Genomic DNA, 17,750 nt, shown 5'->3' on the forward strand with positions numbered 1-17,750 from the left:
CCAAGAGGATCAACCTGGGGTTCGCTGATGAACGCAAGACTGCCATCATCAGCTCCAGCTTGGACGACAAATAGGAAAGCGCGCTCGTCCAGTTCCTGCAAGATAACCGAGACGTATTCGCATGGCAACCTGCGGATATGCCGGGAGTCCCAAGAGAACTGGCCGAGCACAAACTGAAGGTCTACCCCCAGGCAAGGCCGATTCGGCAAAAGCTACGTCGCTTCACGCCCGACAAAAGAGAGGCCATTCGCGCCGAGTTAGCTCGCTTGGTCGCGGCTGGATTTATTAGAGAAGTATTACACCCCGAGTGGTTAGCCAACCCTGTTCTTGTACTCAAAAAGAATAAAGTGGATTGGCGCATGTGCGTCGACTATACTGATCTCAACAAACACTGTCCGAAGGATCCCTTCGGGCTCCCGAGGATAGATCAGGTGGTGGACTCCACCGCTGGATGTTCTGTGCTGTCTTTCTTAGATTGCTATTCCGGGTATCATCAGATTAGTTTGGCGAAGGAAGACGAGGAAAAAACAGCGTTCATCACCCCGTTTGGCGCTTTCTGTTATACCTCCATGCCGTTCGGCCTCAAAAACGCTGGAGCGACTTATCAGAGAGCCATCCAAACATGCTTAGCCGATCACTGGGGCAAGCGTGTGGAAGCCTACGTAGATGACGTGGTAATCAAGACGGAGAATTCGGAATACTTCATCGAAGACTTACAGCTGGTTTTCAATAGTCTGAGACGGTATAGATGGAAGCTTAATCCTGAAAATGTGTTTTTGGGGTACCAGCTGGAAAGTTACTCGGGTTTATCGTCAGCCACCGGGGAATTGAGGCTAATCCAGAAAAGATTGAAGCTATCATGAAGATGGAAGCGCCTCGATCACAAAAGAAGGATCAACGACTTACTGGATGTATGGCAGCTCTGAGCAGATTTATATCTAGGCTGGGAGAAAAAGGTTTGCCATTTTACAAGCTACTCAAGAAGGTGGATAAGTTTCAATGGACTTCAGAAGCACAGGAAGCTCTAGATGCACTGAAGAAATTCTTGACAACGCCACCAGTATTGAAGCCACCCCGACGAGCTACGTCAACTCAACCGGCTGAAGATTTGCTACTGTATATCTCTTGCACGACTCACGTGGTAAGCACCGCGTTGGTAGTCGAGCGAGTAGAAGAAGGACATGCCTACCCAGTGCAACATCCTGTTTACTTCATCAGTGAAGTTCTGGGCCCTTCAAAGAAAAAGTATCCTCAAGTTCAGAAGCTATTATATGCAGTACTTCTAACTGCCCGCAAGCTACGTCACTACTTTGATGACCACAAAGTCATAGTAGTCACTGGTTTTCCGATAGGTGATATTCTTCACAACAAGGAGGCCATTGGCCGAATAGCCAAGTGGGCTTGTGAGCTGGGATCTCATGACATCGAGTTCCGACCCCACACTGCCATCAAAACTCAAGCACTGGTTGATTTCGTATCAGAATGGACTGAACAGCAAGTACCAGATAACCCAGAGACTGCAGAAGTATGGCGAATCTATTTTGATGGCTCGCTGAAGCTGCAGGGAGCAGGAGCAGGGATTCTCTTTACCGCACCTGGAGGCGAACACCTCAAGTACGCCCTCCAGTTGCTATTTCCGGCCTCCAACAATGCAGCCGAGTATGAAGCTCTGATTCATGGATTGAACATCGCCATATCATTGGGCATCAAGAGATTGATGGTATATGGAGACTCTTTGGTAGTCATCAGCCAAATAAACAAGGAGTGGGATTGTTCAAGCGATTCAATGGGAAAATACTGTGCTGCCGTCCGAAAGTTGGAAGATAAATTCGAGGGTCTGGAATTTCATCATGTAGAAAGAGATCAGAACACAGCAGCCGATGTACTGTCCAAGCTAGGATCCAGTCGAACTCAGGTCCCACCCGGAGTCTTTGTGCAAGAAATACTACAGCCGAGTATCTCAATGGATCGAGCAGAAGAGTGCAACATCATAGATCAACCCGAATCAGATTCTGATGACTGGAGAAGGCCGATCATTAAGTATATAAAGAATGAAGAAGAACCAGACGACAAGAACTCGGCAGAGCGCGTTGCCAGACAGTCGGCTCACTATACACTCATTGGGGAGACATTATACAGAAGGGGTGCATCAGGAGTCCTCATGAAGTGTATTCTCCCGACCACTGGGAAGCAACTTCTGGAGGAGGTCCATGCTGGGCAATGTGGAATACATGCAGCCTCCAGAACACTGGTCGGGAAGGTCTTCAGGTCAGGATTCTATTGGCCAACAACGAAGAACGATGCAGCCGAGTTAGTTCAGAGGTGCGAAGCTTGCCAATACTTGTCAAAGCAACAACACATGCCAGCACAGCAATTGCAGACCATACCAGTGACTTGGCCTTTTGCATGCTGGGGACTGGATATGATTGGACCTTTCAAGAAAGCTCAAGGGGGATACACTCATGTATTGGTGGCGATTGACAAATTCACTAAATGGATAGAGTTCAAGCCCATTGCCTCTTTAACCTCTGCTAAGGCCGTGGAATTCATACAAGACATAATATTCAGATTCGGGATACCAAACAGCATCATAACTGACTTAGGATCCAACTTCACAAGTTTAGAATTCTTCGACTTCTGCGAGCAAAAGAGCATTCAGATCAAGTATGCATCTGTAGCACATCCAAGAGCCAACGGGCAGGTTGAGCGAGCCAACGGAATGATATTGGAGGCACTCAGGAAAAAGGTCTTCGATAAGAATGAAAAATTCGTAGGGAAGTGGATAAGGGAATTGCCTTATGTCGTTTGGAGCCTAAGAACCCAACCTAGCCGAGCCCTGCATGGAAACACTCCTTTCTTCATGGTCTATGGGTCGGAGGCAGTGCTACCCGCTGATCTCAAGTTCGGGGCGCCAAGGTTGATTTTCGAAAGCATAGCAGAAGCTGAGGCCACCAGGCTGGAGGACATTGATGTACTTGAAGAAGAACGGCTAAACGTGGTAATCCAATCAGCACGGTACCAGCAGACTCTAAGGCGCTATCACGACAAGGCTGTGCGACAGCGATCCTTCTCAATAGGAGATCTCGTCCTTCGCCGAATTCTAACGGGGGAGGGATGACACAAGTTATCACCCTTATGGGAAGGACCCTTCATAGTAGCAGAAGTCACTCGGCCCGGATCATATCGCCTCACTCAGATGGATGGCACAGAAGTCGGGAACTCCTAGAACATAGAACACCTCAGAAAGTTTTATCCCTAGCTGTATTTCAAAACTGCTGGGACGACGATGTACTCTGTAAAGTGGAAATATGTCATCAATAAAAAAGAGGTTTCAAAGATACTCAGTTCGTTTATGATTGACTTGCATTCTTACTTAACTCGGGGTGACCACTATGCCCTACTAACGGAGCAATCGACTTAAGTCGGCAACGACTTAAGGCGGTGCAACATGCTCACGCTTACTTAACTCGGGGTGACCACTATGCCCTACTAACGGAGCAATCGACTTAAGTCGGCAACGACTTAAGGCGGTGCAACATGCTCACACTTACTTAACTCGGGGTGACCACTATGCCCTACTAACGGAGCAATCGACTTAAGTCGGCAACGACTTAAGGCGGTGCAACATGCTCACGCTTACTTAACTCGGGGTGACCACTATGCCCTACTAACGGAGCAATCGACTTAAGTCGGCAACGACTTAAGGCGGTGCAACATGCTCATGCTTACTTAACTCGGGGTGACCACTATGCCCTACTAACGGAGCAATCGACTTAAGTCGGCAACGACTTAAGGCGGTGCAACATGCTCATGCTTACTTAACTCGGGGTGACCACTATGCCCTACTGACGGAGCAATCGACTTAAGTCGGCAACGACTTAAGGCGGTGCAACATGCTCATGCCTATGCTATTCAGGGGATGACTTCTATATCCCGCAAACAAATCTCATAATCATCGTGCGTCGTTTCATTACTGCAAATTTACGAACTGATGAATTCTGATACAATAAGAGAGTAATTATATCATGCGAATGCTGAACTGATGTCCTCTAACAAATACTCGATCATGCTAACCGCGCGCTCAAAGCACGCAAAATGTTTCTCTATTTCGCAATGTCTTTCTCAGGGGCGACCGACGAAGAAGGGCGACTCGAGGAATCGGGGGCAGCATTCACGTCAGCCCTTATGTCTTCAGGAACAACCACGCCGGGTCTCCTCATCAAGATTCGTCCCGCCCGAATAGCCTTGTCCATGGCTTTGTCGCGCTGGGCTTTGAGAGTAACAGAAGTTTCTTCGGCAACTTTAGCAGCTAGTCGAGCAGTCTCTAACTCTTGGGCAATGGATTTCTTGGAACCTCGGAGTTCTTTAATGGTGGCATCCTTTGCTGATATCAACTGCTTGAGGCGGGTCACTTCATCCGCGGATTCCTGCAGCTTACAACGTTGATTGTCCAATTCCTCCATTGTAAAGCGGTGACTCCTCTCCAAGATGGTCAGCGAGTTGCTAGAATCACGATACAATCTGTCAAGATTGTCACGAGAAGCAGCAAGGATACGCTTTTCTTCCTGCAAGCAAAAATAAACTCCTTCAAAAACCAAGCAAGTAATATGAACACAGCAAGGCAAGGCACAGTTTTGTAAATTACCTTTTCAGAATTGAGCTGAGCATGAAGAGAAGAACTCAGGGCATTGGCATCATCCAAGGCAGCGGAGACCTGACCCAGTTCAGTTTGGCTCTGAGAGTACTTCTCCTCGTAGTCAGCGCACCGCTGGACCCATTCAGCCTGATCTCGGGAGTGTTTTTCCTCAATAATTGAAATCTGCCGAGTCATTCCTAGCAAGAGATAATCAAACAAAACGGGGTTAGAAGGTAAAACAGTCCACAGCAAAGGCAAAGAGAAGCAAAAAGGGCACTAACCAGCGTTGGTTGCCTCCAATTCAGAGACGCGATGTTGAAGTGACACTGGATTCCAACGTGCAAGAGACGAAGCCACTTCTGGGACGGAAGCACCCTGCAATCTCAGCTGGCTGGCCATCCCATCCACCAAAGCCTGATGAGGAAAACAGATGAGGGTGATGACAGCAGTTTATACAATGTGAAAATCAAGCTAAAACACATCACAGTACCTGGAGGTTGGAAAAGAACGAAGGGATCCCCAAATCAGGGGAGATTAGTCGATAAGCAGGCGTAAGGCCACCACCCGAAGCAGCTTGCAACGAACCAGCAGAGATCAGCTCAGTACCTTCAACAGAGCCCAACACTCGGTCAGCAGGGACGCTGCCCTCTAAAGCGACTCCCTGATCCAAAGTTTGGGCTACCACCATACAGCCAGAGCGTGGAGGAGATCCCGCGTGAACGTCCATGGAAGTACAGGAAGGAGACCCTGCTCGGGCACCCTCGGGGGCTGGGTCATAGTTGGCACTGCCCACTTGAGCCGGATCATCCCCGGCAGCACCCTCGGGGGCTGGGCAGTGGCTTACACTCTTCACCCGAGCTAAGTCATCCCCGGCGACATCCTCGTGGGCTGGGCATGTGTCAGCACCATTCTTGAGGTCCAAGCTCTCCGCAGTAACCACCTCTAAGGTTGACGGGCCCTCAGCTACTTCCATAGGACCAGGACAATCCAAGTCAGCTTCCCGACCCTCGAGATCATGCTCTAAGGTCGACGAGGCACGGGATGACCTCAACCCAGCATCAGGCACGTCAACGCAAGCCTCCATTGCACCATCATCCACCGGCTCCGATAACAAGTCTTCTGGGACCATATCTTCAAGAGTCTGATCAAAGTTGGCTAGGGACAGTTCTTGCAGCCCAATGAGGGCAGACAAAGCAGGAGAGGGAACTCCACTACTTCCACCGCTGGCGATGAACTGCCGACTGTTTTTCCGAGTCAAAGGAGCTTCATTTTCTTCCTCCTCATCATCCACATTGGCAGCACAAGCAGCACCCCCATTGGGATCAGCAACAGATGGAGCACCCACATTGGGATCAGCAGCAGATTGGGTACACCCATTGGGGTCAGCATCAATAAGTCCAGTAGCAGGAACCGAGGTACCAGCGTCCTGATCAAAGCTGGATACTCGCCGGAGGCGTCTTCTTTTCTTCTTCTGCTCATCAGCAGAAGGATCAGGCTGATTGGCTCGGCAAGGGCGCCTCGGGCGAGTACTGATAGGTTTCTGAGCATCCAAAGTCGTATCAACCTCTGGGAGGGGCACCACTGCCAACGCCCCAGCAGGAGCAGCATCGGAAGAATCCTCAGCCAGCAAATCGAGCATAGCGTTTATATCTGCATCACTAGGGTTCAGGGGCACCTCAAAATGGACCTGCCGTTCGTCATCAGGAATTTCCCCAAGCGAAGCAACCAAAGCACTAACTTCTTCAGCAGAGGGTCGCACTCTAAGGCCCAAACTGCCATTAGTAATAGGTGGATTCGACACGAAAAGGGTGAAGGCTTTGGGAGGAGGCAAGTTCCAGGCCGAGTACGCCACTGGAGCACCAACATTTGACACCTTGCCCCTGAGGATCATTTCAAGTCGGCTCACCAAGTCTGCAGAAGGAATTCTCCTATTGGTAACTCGAGTTGAGTCGGCTAGCCCTCGGTACAGATAAGCTGGATAGGCCCTGTCTTTCAGTGGCTGAATATTCTTGAAAACAAAGTCAGTAACCACAGCTTCAGCAGTTAGACCCCTCTCTTTCAGCAGTCCAACTTCAGCTAGCAACACACTTGCCTCAGCTACCTCCTGATCTGTGGGAGACTCGGTCTAGCTTGGGGTGCGAACGTCCGGCTGTCTTCCCGACCGGGAGGGGAGAGAATTCCCATAATTCTCAACTATGAACCACTCTAGGCGCCATCCCTTAATACTGTCCTTGAGGGGGATCTCGAGATATTCAGTTTTCCTCCCGCGGCGCATCTCCAAGCTGGCACCCCCGACCAACTGATGTTGTCCCCCGGCCATCCCAGGGCGACAATGATACAAGTATTTCCATAAACCGAAATGTGGCAGCACACCAAGAAAGGCCTCGCATAAGTGAACGAAGATGGAGATTTGCAGAATTGAATTGGGGTTCAAATGGGTCAAGTTAATATGGTAGAAATCAAGGAGGCCGCGGAAAAAGGGAGAGATGGGAAGGCCGAGGTCGCGAAGAAGAAAAGGGGCGTAAACAACGGATTCATGGGTATCCTCCGTCGGAACAGTAAACCCATGGCAAATCCGTCAAGAACAGAGTTCTCGCGGAGGAAGAACCCCGATAGATACGAGGTGGAGAAGTTCAGTTTCAGAAATAATGGACATGTGGTTACCTGCGAAAGGCAACTGGCTGTTGGGGTCGATTGGAGGAATTACTACAGCAGACGAGCTCGCGGTCTTCCTCTTGGGTGCCATCTCGATTCTAACAGCGAGCAGAGCGGAAGGTGAATGGCGGAGAGGATTCGGAAGCGGAAAATCAAGAACTAGGGCACGGAAAGCAAAGACGGCTAAAAGCGCAGCTCTTATGGGATATTCTCGAGCCAGGTACCGTTTCAAAAAGTGCCCAGTCATCACCCGACGGTTATTTCCAAAACCCCAGCATGCCACGTGGAAACCCGGCAGTTATCTCCAAAACACCGGTGCGCCACCTCATCACTCGGCCATCATCCTCAAATTGACTCGCACAGCCTGCTATCACTCGGCGTTGCCTCCAAAACGCCGATTTCGTGTTCAGTCGCCCGACATTACCTCTAAAAATGCCAACGTCGTTTTCCAGTCGGTCGGCGTTGCCTCCAAAACGCCGACTTCACGTTCAGTCGCTCGGCATTACCTATAAAATGCTGACATCGCTTTCCAATCACTCGGCGTTGCCTCTAAAACGCTGATACAGTGTTCAGTCGCTCGGCGTTGTTTCTACAATGCTGATATCGCGTTCAGTCGCTCGGCGTTACCTCTAAAATGCTGACATCGCTTTATAATCACTCGGCGTTGCCTCTAAAACGCTGATACATCGTTCAGTCGCTCGGCGTTACCTCTAAAATGCTGACATTGTTTTCTAATCACTTGGCGTTGCCTCTAAAACGCTGATACAGTGTTCAGTCGCTCGGCGTTGCCTCTAAAACGCCGATGTCGCCTCTCAGTGGCTTGGTGTTACATCTAAAAACGCTGAAATCGCCCTCTGGCACCGTCTCAAGTCGCTCGGCATTACCTCTAAAATGCCGACGTCACTTCCCAATCACCCGACATTGCTTCTAAAACACTGATACAGTTTTCAGTTGCTCGGCGTTACCTCTAAAGCGCCGACACCATCTACAAGTTACTCGGTGGCTATTCCTAAAAGCATCAGTATGATGCCCGAGTTATTTAAATACCATTCCGAATGAATCAACTTCACAAAACAAGAGATCAATTTACTATGAAGCAAAAGTAATTGGCGCAGGAGGAGACAGTCATTTTTCATTAAGGGAAGTAACAATACTTACAAATCAACTCATTATGAGTTGATACTCCCCTACTACTACTACTACTACGCTACACTATACTACTCTACACTACTAATACTACTACATTATTTCACTATACTACTTCTAATCTATGCTAATATCTAAAAACCAGTGGCATTTAGCCACTGGCCTTGTTGCTGCCCTTGCTGCTGCCGCCGCCGCCGCCGCTGCCCCTGCTGCTGCCGCCGTTGCCGCCCCTGCTGCCGCCGTTGCCGCCCCTGCTGCTGCCGCCGTTGCCGCCCCTGCTGTCGCCGTTGCTGCCCCTGCTGCCGCCGTCACCGTCGTCGCCGCCGTCGTCATCGTCGTCGTCGTCCTCGTCCTCGTCCTCGCCGCCGCCGTCCGAGTCCTCCTCATCCGAGGAGTACTCTGACTCATCCGAGCCCTCGAGCCCGGAGCGCTCGACGGCCCGGATGTACGTCCAGACCTCCGCGGCAATCCCCTGAGAATCGTCCGAGTCATCGGACGACGCTGGGGGAGAGACGGGAGCCGGAGACCCCTCGGACTCAGAGGAGAACTCCTCCTCTGAGTATTCCGAGTCGCCAAAGTTCTCTGACGGAGGAGTCGGCTCGCGCTTGCGTTTGTTGTTCTTGCCCATGGTGGAAATGCAAGGAGAGGAAGAAAGCAAGCAGCGGAGAACAGCAAGAGATGTGAAATAACCAGAGAGGCAAAGGCACTATTTATAGAAGAAGAAGGCAACTGCTCACCTCCAACCGTGGTCACTGAACAGTCGCAAAGCATTCAATAAGCACTTCAACCCGTCTGAAGACACGTCAGGCGGCTGACGCCGTTTCACGCAACACAACACCCATTGGGACTCCAGTCAACAGCGCGGAGGATATGATTACACCCGCCATCACATCACATTACTACTCAGAAGCAGCAGGCTAAAACACTCAGCGCACCAAGCCGTCCCTTGCCCACACCCATTGGGGGGGGGACGCCCAGGAATTATCAGTATATTTTTCAAAACGGTCACATCTGTGCAGGGCACGCAGTGAATACCTCAAGACAAAAATGAGATATCAGTAAGGATCAGAGGAAAGCCAAATATAGCCAGTGAAGTACAAAATATGGCCGACAGAAGCGATGTGAAGACTAGACAGAGAACGTCCATCAAACGTCCAATCAGTCGCAGAGCAAATAAATTGCACTACCTAGCAAGATATGGATGGATTGCGAACTCGGCTGCTAAAGACAAAATATATGCTGACCTCTGAAGAAAAATATTGACGACATAATGCTGACCTCCAAAGCATAATGTGAATGGCTTCATGCCGATTTCTACAAACAAGAGAGGATAATTTTCAGCAAAGAGACACAAAAGGAAGACCTTTGAATGGATTATCCTCAAAAATCCATTTGAAGGTCGGGGGCTACACCCATTGGGTGCACCTCCGGTGCACCCCATGGATTATCATTCCAAGCCAAGATAGTGCCGACTTCTAAAGAGCGTGGAACAAGATTAAAAGGCCAGCTCTCAACCAAAACGCAGGAGCACAAATGGAAATAATTTCTGGGGAAGACCTTCGAGTAGATTATTTTCTAAAATCTACTCGAAGCTCGGGGGCTACACCCATTGGGTGCACCTCCGGTGCACCCAATGAAATTCAGAATCCTACAAATTGAAATGCCGACCTCTAAGGCACAAGCACGAAACAAGGCTTCGGTCTACGAGTGATCAAAGCAGGAGAAGACAACAAGAAGTCATTTTCTTCAAATCACCTGCAAGCTGGACCTGGGATCTTTGGGCTGATTACCTCTAAATTAACCCAAAGATCGGGGGCTTGTGGGGGATAGATATCCCCCAGGTCCACTAAAAGAGTAAAAGACCTCACGAAAGGCCCAAGGGCCCAATAAATCGTAAGGTCATTCTTTCGTGGGCCTGGGGAGGCAACCAGCAAAGCAGATCGACATGAGGCCGAATTGGTGCAAACCCGGACGACCCACAACGTCGAGCGAGTGACCACAACAGAAATCCGACTTTACCGCGCTGGAGCCCCCATGCAACGGAGCCATGCGAGGATAAGTCGGTGAGGGTTACGCAGGGATAAACTCACGAGGTTCACTATCTTTTAGCTACTGGTTGTTATCATATCCACATGTATTGCCCCACGGTCGAATATATAAGGCCTAGGGGGCACCCCTTCAGAACGATCGACCCTATTACTTAGCCACCCACGTCAACTCTCTGTGTTCTCAATCCAGAGAACTCTCTTGTAACCACATTCACCAAGCATACTCACCAGGACGTAGGGTGTTACGCATCTCTAAGCGGCCCGAACCTGTAAACCTTGTCCACTGTTCCTCGTGCGATCGGCACGAACCGTTTTGCTACAGTCGTCGACACCGTCCTACTCCTAAAAACACCTTGAGGGGCAACCCCGGGTGTGCGGTCGGACCCAAAATACCGACAGGCTCAAAACGAGTTTGGCTTAAGGATCAAGAAAATTAGAAGCGACAACGGGACAGAGTTCAAGAACTCACAAATCGAAGGCTTCCTTGAGGAGGAGGGCATCAAGCATGAGTTCTCTTCTCCCTACACACCACAACAAAATGGTGTAGTGGAGAGGAAGAATAGAACTCTATTGGACATGGCAAGAACCATGCTTGATGAGTACAAGACTTCAGATCGGTTTTGGGCCAAAGCGGTCAACACCGCCTGCTACGCCATCAACCGGTTATATCTACACCGAATCCTCAAGAAGACATCATATGAACTCCTAACCGGTAAAAAGCCCAACATTTCATATTTTAGAGTCTTTGGTAGCAAATGCTTTATACTTGTTAAAAGAGGTAGAAAATCTAAATTTGCTCCTAAGACTGTAGAAGGCTTTTTACTAGGATATGATTCAAACACAAGGGCATATAGAGTCTTTAACAAGTCCACTGGACAAGTTGAAGTTTCTTGTGACGTTGTGCTTGATGAGACTAACGGCTCTCAAGTAGAGCAAGTTGATCTTGATGAGATAGGTGTTGAAGAGGCTCCGTGCATCGCGCTAAGGAACATGTCCATTAGGGATGTGTGTCCTAAGGAATCCGAAGAGCCTCCAAAAGCACAAGATCAACCATCCTCCTCCACGCAAGCATCTCCACCGACTCAAAATGAGGATGAAGCTCAAGATGATGAAGTAGAAGATCAAGCAAATGAGCCACCTCAAGATGACGGCAATAATCAAAGGGGAGATGCAAATGATCAAGACAAGGAGGATGAAGAACCAAGACCATCACACCCAAGAGTCCACCAAGCAATCCAACGAGATCACCCCGTCGACACCATCCTTGGCGATATTCATAAGGGGGTAACTACTAGATCTCGTGTTGCTCATTTTTGTGAACATTACTCTTTTGTTTCCTCTATTGAGCCACACAGGTTAGAGGAAGCACTACAAGATTCGGATTGGGTGGTGGCAATGCAAGAGGAGCTCAACAACTTCACTAGGAATGAGGTATGGCATTTAGTTCCACGTCCTAATCAAAATGTTGTAGGAACCAAATGGGTCTTCCGCAACAAGCAAGACGAGCATGGTGTGGTGACAAGGAACAAAGCCCAACTTGTGGCCAAGGGATACTCCCAAGTCGAAGGTTTGAATTTTGGTGAAACCTATGCACCCGTAGCTAGGCTTGAGTCAATTCGTATATTACTGGCCTATGCTACTTACCATGGCTTCAAGCTTTATCAAATGGACGTGAAGAGTGCCTTCCTCAATGGACCAATCAAGGAAGAGGTCTATGTTGAGCAACCTCCCGGCTTTGAAGATAGTGAGTACCCTAACCATGTGTATAAACTCTCTAAGGCGCTTTATGGGCTTAAACAAGCCCCAAGAGCATGGTATGAATGCCTTAGGGATTTACTTATCACTAATGGATTCAAAGTCGGAAAGGCCGATCCTACTTTATTCACTAAAACTCTTGAAAATGACTTGTTTGTATGCCAAATTTATGTTGATGATATTATATTTGGGTCTACTAACGAGTCTACATGTGAAGAATTTAGTAGGATCATGACACAAAAGTTCGAGATGTCTATGATGGGGGAGTTGAAGTAATTCTTAGGATTTCAAGTGAAGCAACTCCAAGAGGGCACCTTCTTAAGCCAAACGAAGTATACTCAAGATATTCTAAACAAGTTTGGGATGAAGGATGCCAAACCCATCAAGACACCCATGGGAACCAATGGGCATCTCGACCTCGACACGGAAGGTAAGTCCGTGGATCAAAAGGTATACCAGTCGATGATAGGCTCTTTACTCTATTTATGTGCATCTCGACTGGATATTATGCTTTCCGTATGCATGTGTGCAAGATTCCAAGCCGACCCTAAGGAAGCTCACCTTAAGGTCGTAAAACGAATCTTGAGATATTTAGTTTATACTCCTAAGTTTGGGCTTTGGTATCCTAGGGGATCCACATTTGATTTAATTGGTTATTCCGATGCCGATTGGGCGGGGTGTAAAATTAATAGAAAGAGCACATCGGGGACTTGCCAGTTCTTGGGAAGATCCTTGGTGTCTTGGGCTTCAAAGAAGCAAAATTCCGTAGCTCTTTCTACCGCCGAAGCCGAGTACATTGCCGCATGCCATTGTTGCGCGCAACTACTTTGGATGAGGCAAACCCTTAGGGACTACGGTTACAAATTAACCAAAGTTCCTCTTCTATGTGATAATGAGAGTGCAATCCGCATGGCGGACAATCCCGTTGAGCATAGCCGCACTAAACACATAGCCATTCGGTATCACTTTTTAAGGGATCACCAACAAAAGGGAGATATCGAAATTTCTTATATTAACACTAAAGATCAATTAGCCGATATCTTTACCAAGCCACTCGATGAACAAACTTTTAACAAACTTAGGCATGAGCTAAATATTCTTGATTATAGGAACTTCTTTTGTTGATTTGCACACATAGCTCATTCATATGCCTTTGATCATATATCTTCATGTGCTATGACTAATGTGTTTTCAAGTGAATTTCAAATCAAGTCATAGGTATATTGAAAGGAAATTGGAGTCTTCGGCGAAGACAAAGGCTTCCACTCCGTAACTCATCCTTCGCCGTCACTCCGAGCAACTCTCCATCTTTGGGGGAGAAAAGGACTCCATTTTTGGTATAATCTTCACTCATTTATTTATGACCAAAGGGGGAGAGAGTATTTCTAAGGGCTCTAATGACTCCGTTTTTGGCGATTCATGCCAAAGGGGGAGAGAGTATTAGCCCAAAGCAAAAGGACCGCACCACCACCTAATTTTAAAAAGAGTTTTTTCGAATGGTATGATTCTCAATTGATATATTTAAAAAATGGTATCTTATTGTGTTCAAAAGGGGGAGAAAAGTAGTATTTCAAAATTGATATATCAAAACCCTCTTGAACACTAAGAGGAGAATTTCATTTAGGGGGAGTTTTGTTTAGTCAAAGGAAAAGCATTTGAAACAGGGGGAGAAAATTTCAAATCTTGAAAATGCTTCGCAAAATCTTATTCATTTACCTTTGACTATTTGCATAAGGATTTACAAAAGAATTTGCAAAAACAAAACATGTGGTGCAAGCGTGGTCCAAAATGTTAAAAATGAAGAAACAATCCATACATATCTTATAAGTATGTATATTGGCTCAATTCAAAGCAACTTTTGCACTTACATCTTGCAAACTAGTTCAATTATGCACTTCTATACTTGCTTTGGTTTGTGTTGGCATCAATCACCAAAAAGGGGGAGATTGAAAGGGAATTAGGCTTACACCTAGTTCCAAAATAATTTTGGTGGTTGAATTACCCAACACAAATAATTGGACTAACTAGTTTGCTCTAGTGTATAAGTTATACAAGTGCTAAAGGTTCACACTTAGCCAATAAAAAGACCAAGAATCAGGTTCAACAAAGGAGCAAAGGGATAACCGAAGTGTGCCCTGGTCTGGCGCACCGGACAGTGTCCGGTGCACCAGGGGACTTCACGCTGAACTCTTCACCTTCGGGAAAATTCAGAGGCACTCCGCTATAATTCACCGGACTGTCCGGTGTACACCGGACAGTGTCCGGTGCTCCAAGGAAGAGCGCCTCAGGAACTCGCCAGCTTCAGGAATTCGCTCCGCTATAATTCACCGGACTGTCCGGTGTGACAGCGGAGCAACGGCTACTTCGTGCCAACGGTCACCTGCAGACGCATTAAATGCGCGCCAGAGCGCGCAGAAGTCAGGCACGCGCGATGTGGCGCACCGGACACTCTACAGTACATGTCCGGTGCGCCACCGGACATCCAGGCGGGCCCAGAAGTCAGAAGCTCCAACGGTCGAATCCCAACGGCCTGGTGACGTGGCTGGCGCACCGGACATGTCCGACAGCCCCACCAAACGGCTAGTTTGGTGGTTGGGGCTATAAATACCCCCAACCACCCCAAATTCAAGTCATCCAAGTTTTCACACTTCCAACCACTTACAAGAGCTAGGCATTCAATACAAGACACACCCAAGTGATCAAATCCTCTCCCAATTCCACAAAAGCTTTAGTGACTAGTCAGAGTGATTTGTTGTGTTCTTTTGAGCTCTTGCGCTTGGATTGCTTTCTTCTTTCTCATTCCTTTTTGAGATCAATACTCACTTGTAACCGAGGCAAGAGACACCAATTGCGTGGTGGTCCTTGCGGGGAAGTTTTGTTCCCGGTTGATTTGAGAAGAGAAAGCTCACTCGGTCCGAGGGACCGTTTGAGAGAGGGAAGGGGTTGAAAAAGACCCAGCCTTTGTGGCCTCCTCAACGGGGAGTAGGTTTGCGAGAACCGAACCTCGGTAAAACAAATCCGCGTGTCACACTTCTTATTCGCTTGCGATTTATTTTTTCACCCTCTCTTGCGGACTCGATTATATTTCTAACGCTAACCCGACTTGTAGTTGTGATTAACTTTGTAAATTTCAGTTTCGCCCTATTCACCCCCCTCTAGGCGACTTTCAATACTATGTTGTTTTCACATTTTAAAATTCATTATTTGTTGTTATTCATGAACTGAACACTAATTAGACTTCATTTTTTAATCATTGGCAGGAATACCTTTCAATGCATGTGACAATGATGAGTTCAAGCAAATGTGTGAAGCAATTGGACAATTTGGACCAGGACTTACACCTCCAACTCAAGATGCCTTTCGAGGTAGTTTGCTGGAAGAAGAATATGAAAGAACCAAGTGTTTGCTGCAGGAACGTGAAGCCGAGAAGATGAAAAATGGGTGCTCTATTAGGACCGATGCTTGGTCAGATAGGAAGAGGAGAAGCATAATGAATATATGCACTAATTGTGCTGATGGAACCTCCTTCATCAGCTCAAAAGAGATGTCAGATGTGTCACACACAAGTGAAGTCATTTTTGAATTAGTGGACAAAGCAATTGAAGACATTGGTGAAGAAAATGTGGTGCAAGTAGTCACTGACAATGCCTCTAACAACATGGGAGCAAAGAAGCTATTGCTTGTGAAGAGACCACAAATATTTTGGACCTCTTGTGCAGCTCACACAATCAACTTGATGCTCCAAGGAATTGGCAACTTGCCTCGATTCAGGAAAGTGATTGACCAAGCAAAGTCATTTACCATATTTGTGTATGGACACACAAGAACATTGGAGTGCTTGAGATACTTCACAGAGGGGAAAGAGCTAGTGAGGCCAGGAGTGACTAGGTTTGCTTTATACTTTCCCACTTTGAACAGTATGCAAGAGAAGAAGGACCAGTTAAGGAAGATGGTGGTTCATAGCAGGTGGGACTCATTAAAGGATGTGAAATCAAAGAAAGGAAAAGAGGCCCCAACTACTATATTGAGTCCAGCCTTTTGGAAGGATGTGAAGCTAATGTTGGCTGTTTTTGAGCCATTGGTCAAAGTCCTCCGTTTGGTTGATGGGGATGTGAAGCCATCCATGGGTTTCCTTTATGGAGAGCTACTAAAGGAAAAGAGAGAGGTCAAAGAGGCCTTTGGCAATGTTGAGTCTCGATTCAAAGATGTTATGGCTGTAATTGAGAAGAAGATGAATGGAAGACTCGATTCTCCATTGCATTTGACAGCTTTTTTGCTGAATCCACAATATAGCTATGCTAACCCATCAATCTTTGATGAGCCCAAAATGAATGAAGCCTTCATATCTTGTGTTGAGCAATTTTATTATCATGATGAGGACCAACAAGAACATGCTGCCAACTTTGAATTGAAAAAATTTTAGAATAGAGAAGGACCATTTAGCAAGAAGCTTGCAAGAACTTTTCAAAACTATGATTACAATCCAGGTAGAGGTACTTATTATATGGTTGTTTGCTGTTTTCTAACATGGTTGTTTGTTGTTTTTAAACTAATAGAGGTGTTTCTAATTTATTTCAGCATCATGGTGGCGGTTATATGGAACTGAAACACCAGCTTTACAGAAGATGGCTACAAGGATATTATCTTTGACATCAAGCTCTTCTGGTTGTGAAAGAAATTGGAGTGGGTTTGAAGGGGTTAGTACCTATCTATTAATCATTTCAGCAGTACTATGATTAAATTTCAGAACTGAAAATGCCTTTGTTTCTAATTTATAGATACACACTAAGAAGAGAAATAGGCTGACTACAACCCGCCTCAACAAGTTGGTCTATATTCAGTTCAATAATAGGCTGATGAATAAGAGAGAAAAGATTAAGTCAAAGAAAATCACTAATGTTCTCTTGTCTAGTGATACAACTGAAGCTCAAGGTTTTCTCCAAGAGGGTGGAGATGATTGTGCACAAGTTGTCTTTAGAGATGGGGAGGAAGATGAGATGGAAGGTACAGGGATACCTTGGTCTGTTATTGGAGAGGCAGTGGGAGCAGAAGAACAGCTTGAGCCTCATAGAAGTGCAAGAGTGAGAGAGCTCTATGAAGGAGAAGAGTTTGAGTCTGAAGAAGAAGAAGAGTATGAAGATGAAGATTTGTGCTACAGTGAAGATGAAATATGATCTGGACCATCTCCATCTAGTAGTGAAGCCTTTTGTGATGCCCTGGTCTTATGAACTGCAGCTGTGTCACTTTGTGTCTGTGTGTCTTCTTTTGTGTGAGACCTGAACTAAGAACTATGTGCTTGTGCTGTCCTTTATTTATAAATTGTGTTCTGCACTTGTATTACTGTCCTATCCACTTGTGTTGTAATTACCAGCTGCTGCCTGCTGATATGGTGTGCTCAACTGCTCATGAATGGGAGGCTGCTGAAATCATCCAGATAAGTCACAATTTAGTGTTTTCTATTTTTTGATGAACAGCTAGCTGTCTATTGACTAATTTACTAACTACTAGCC

At 46.9% G+C, this 17,750-nt stretch overlaps 1 protein-coding gene across 2 annotated transcripts; it reads left to right on the plus strand.

The window, feature by feature from the left end:
* Positions 1 to 16,622: 16,622 nt before the first annotated feature.
* LOC118473592 (uncharacterized) lies at positions 16,623 to 17,533 on the plus strand. Of its 2 annotated transcripts, XR_004853281.1 has the most exons (3): positions 16,623 to 16,727; positions 16,819 to 16,937; positions 17,019 to 17,533. XR_004853281.1 is itself a non-coding variant. In XM_035963490.1 (2 exons), exons 1-2 carry the CDS (start codon positions 16,866 to 16,868, stop codon positions 17,412 to 17,414), a joined length of 468 nt encoding a protein of 155 aa, XP_035819383.1. In that variant the 5' UTR covers positions 16,819 to 16,865; the 3' UTR covers positions 17,415 to 17,533. The 2 variants fall into 2 exon arrangements, 1 of the variants encoding a protein (XP_035819383.1); XM_035963490.1 differs by lacking the exon at positions 16,623 to 16,727.
* The last annotated feature ends 217 nt before the right edge of the window (positions 17,534 to 17,750 follow it).

This window comes from Zea mays, chromosome 10, assembly GCF_902167145.1.
Source record: "Zea mays cultivar B73 chromosome 10, Zm-B73-REFERENCE-NAM-5.0, whole genome shotgun sequence".
Lineage (NCBI taxonomy): Eukaryota > Viridiplantae > Streptophyta > Magnoliopsida > Poales > Poaceae > Zea > Zea mays.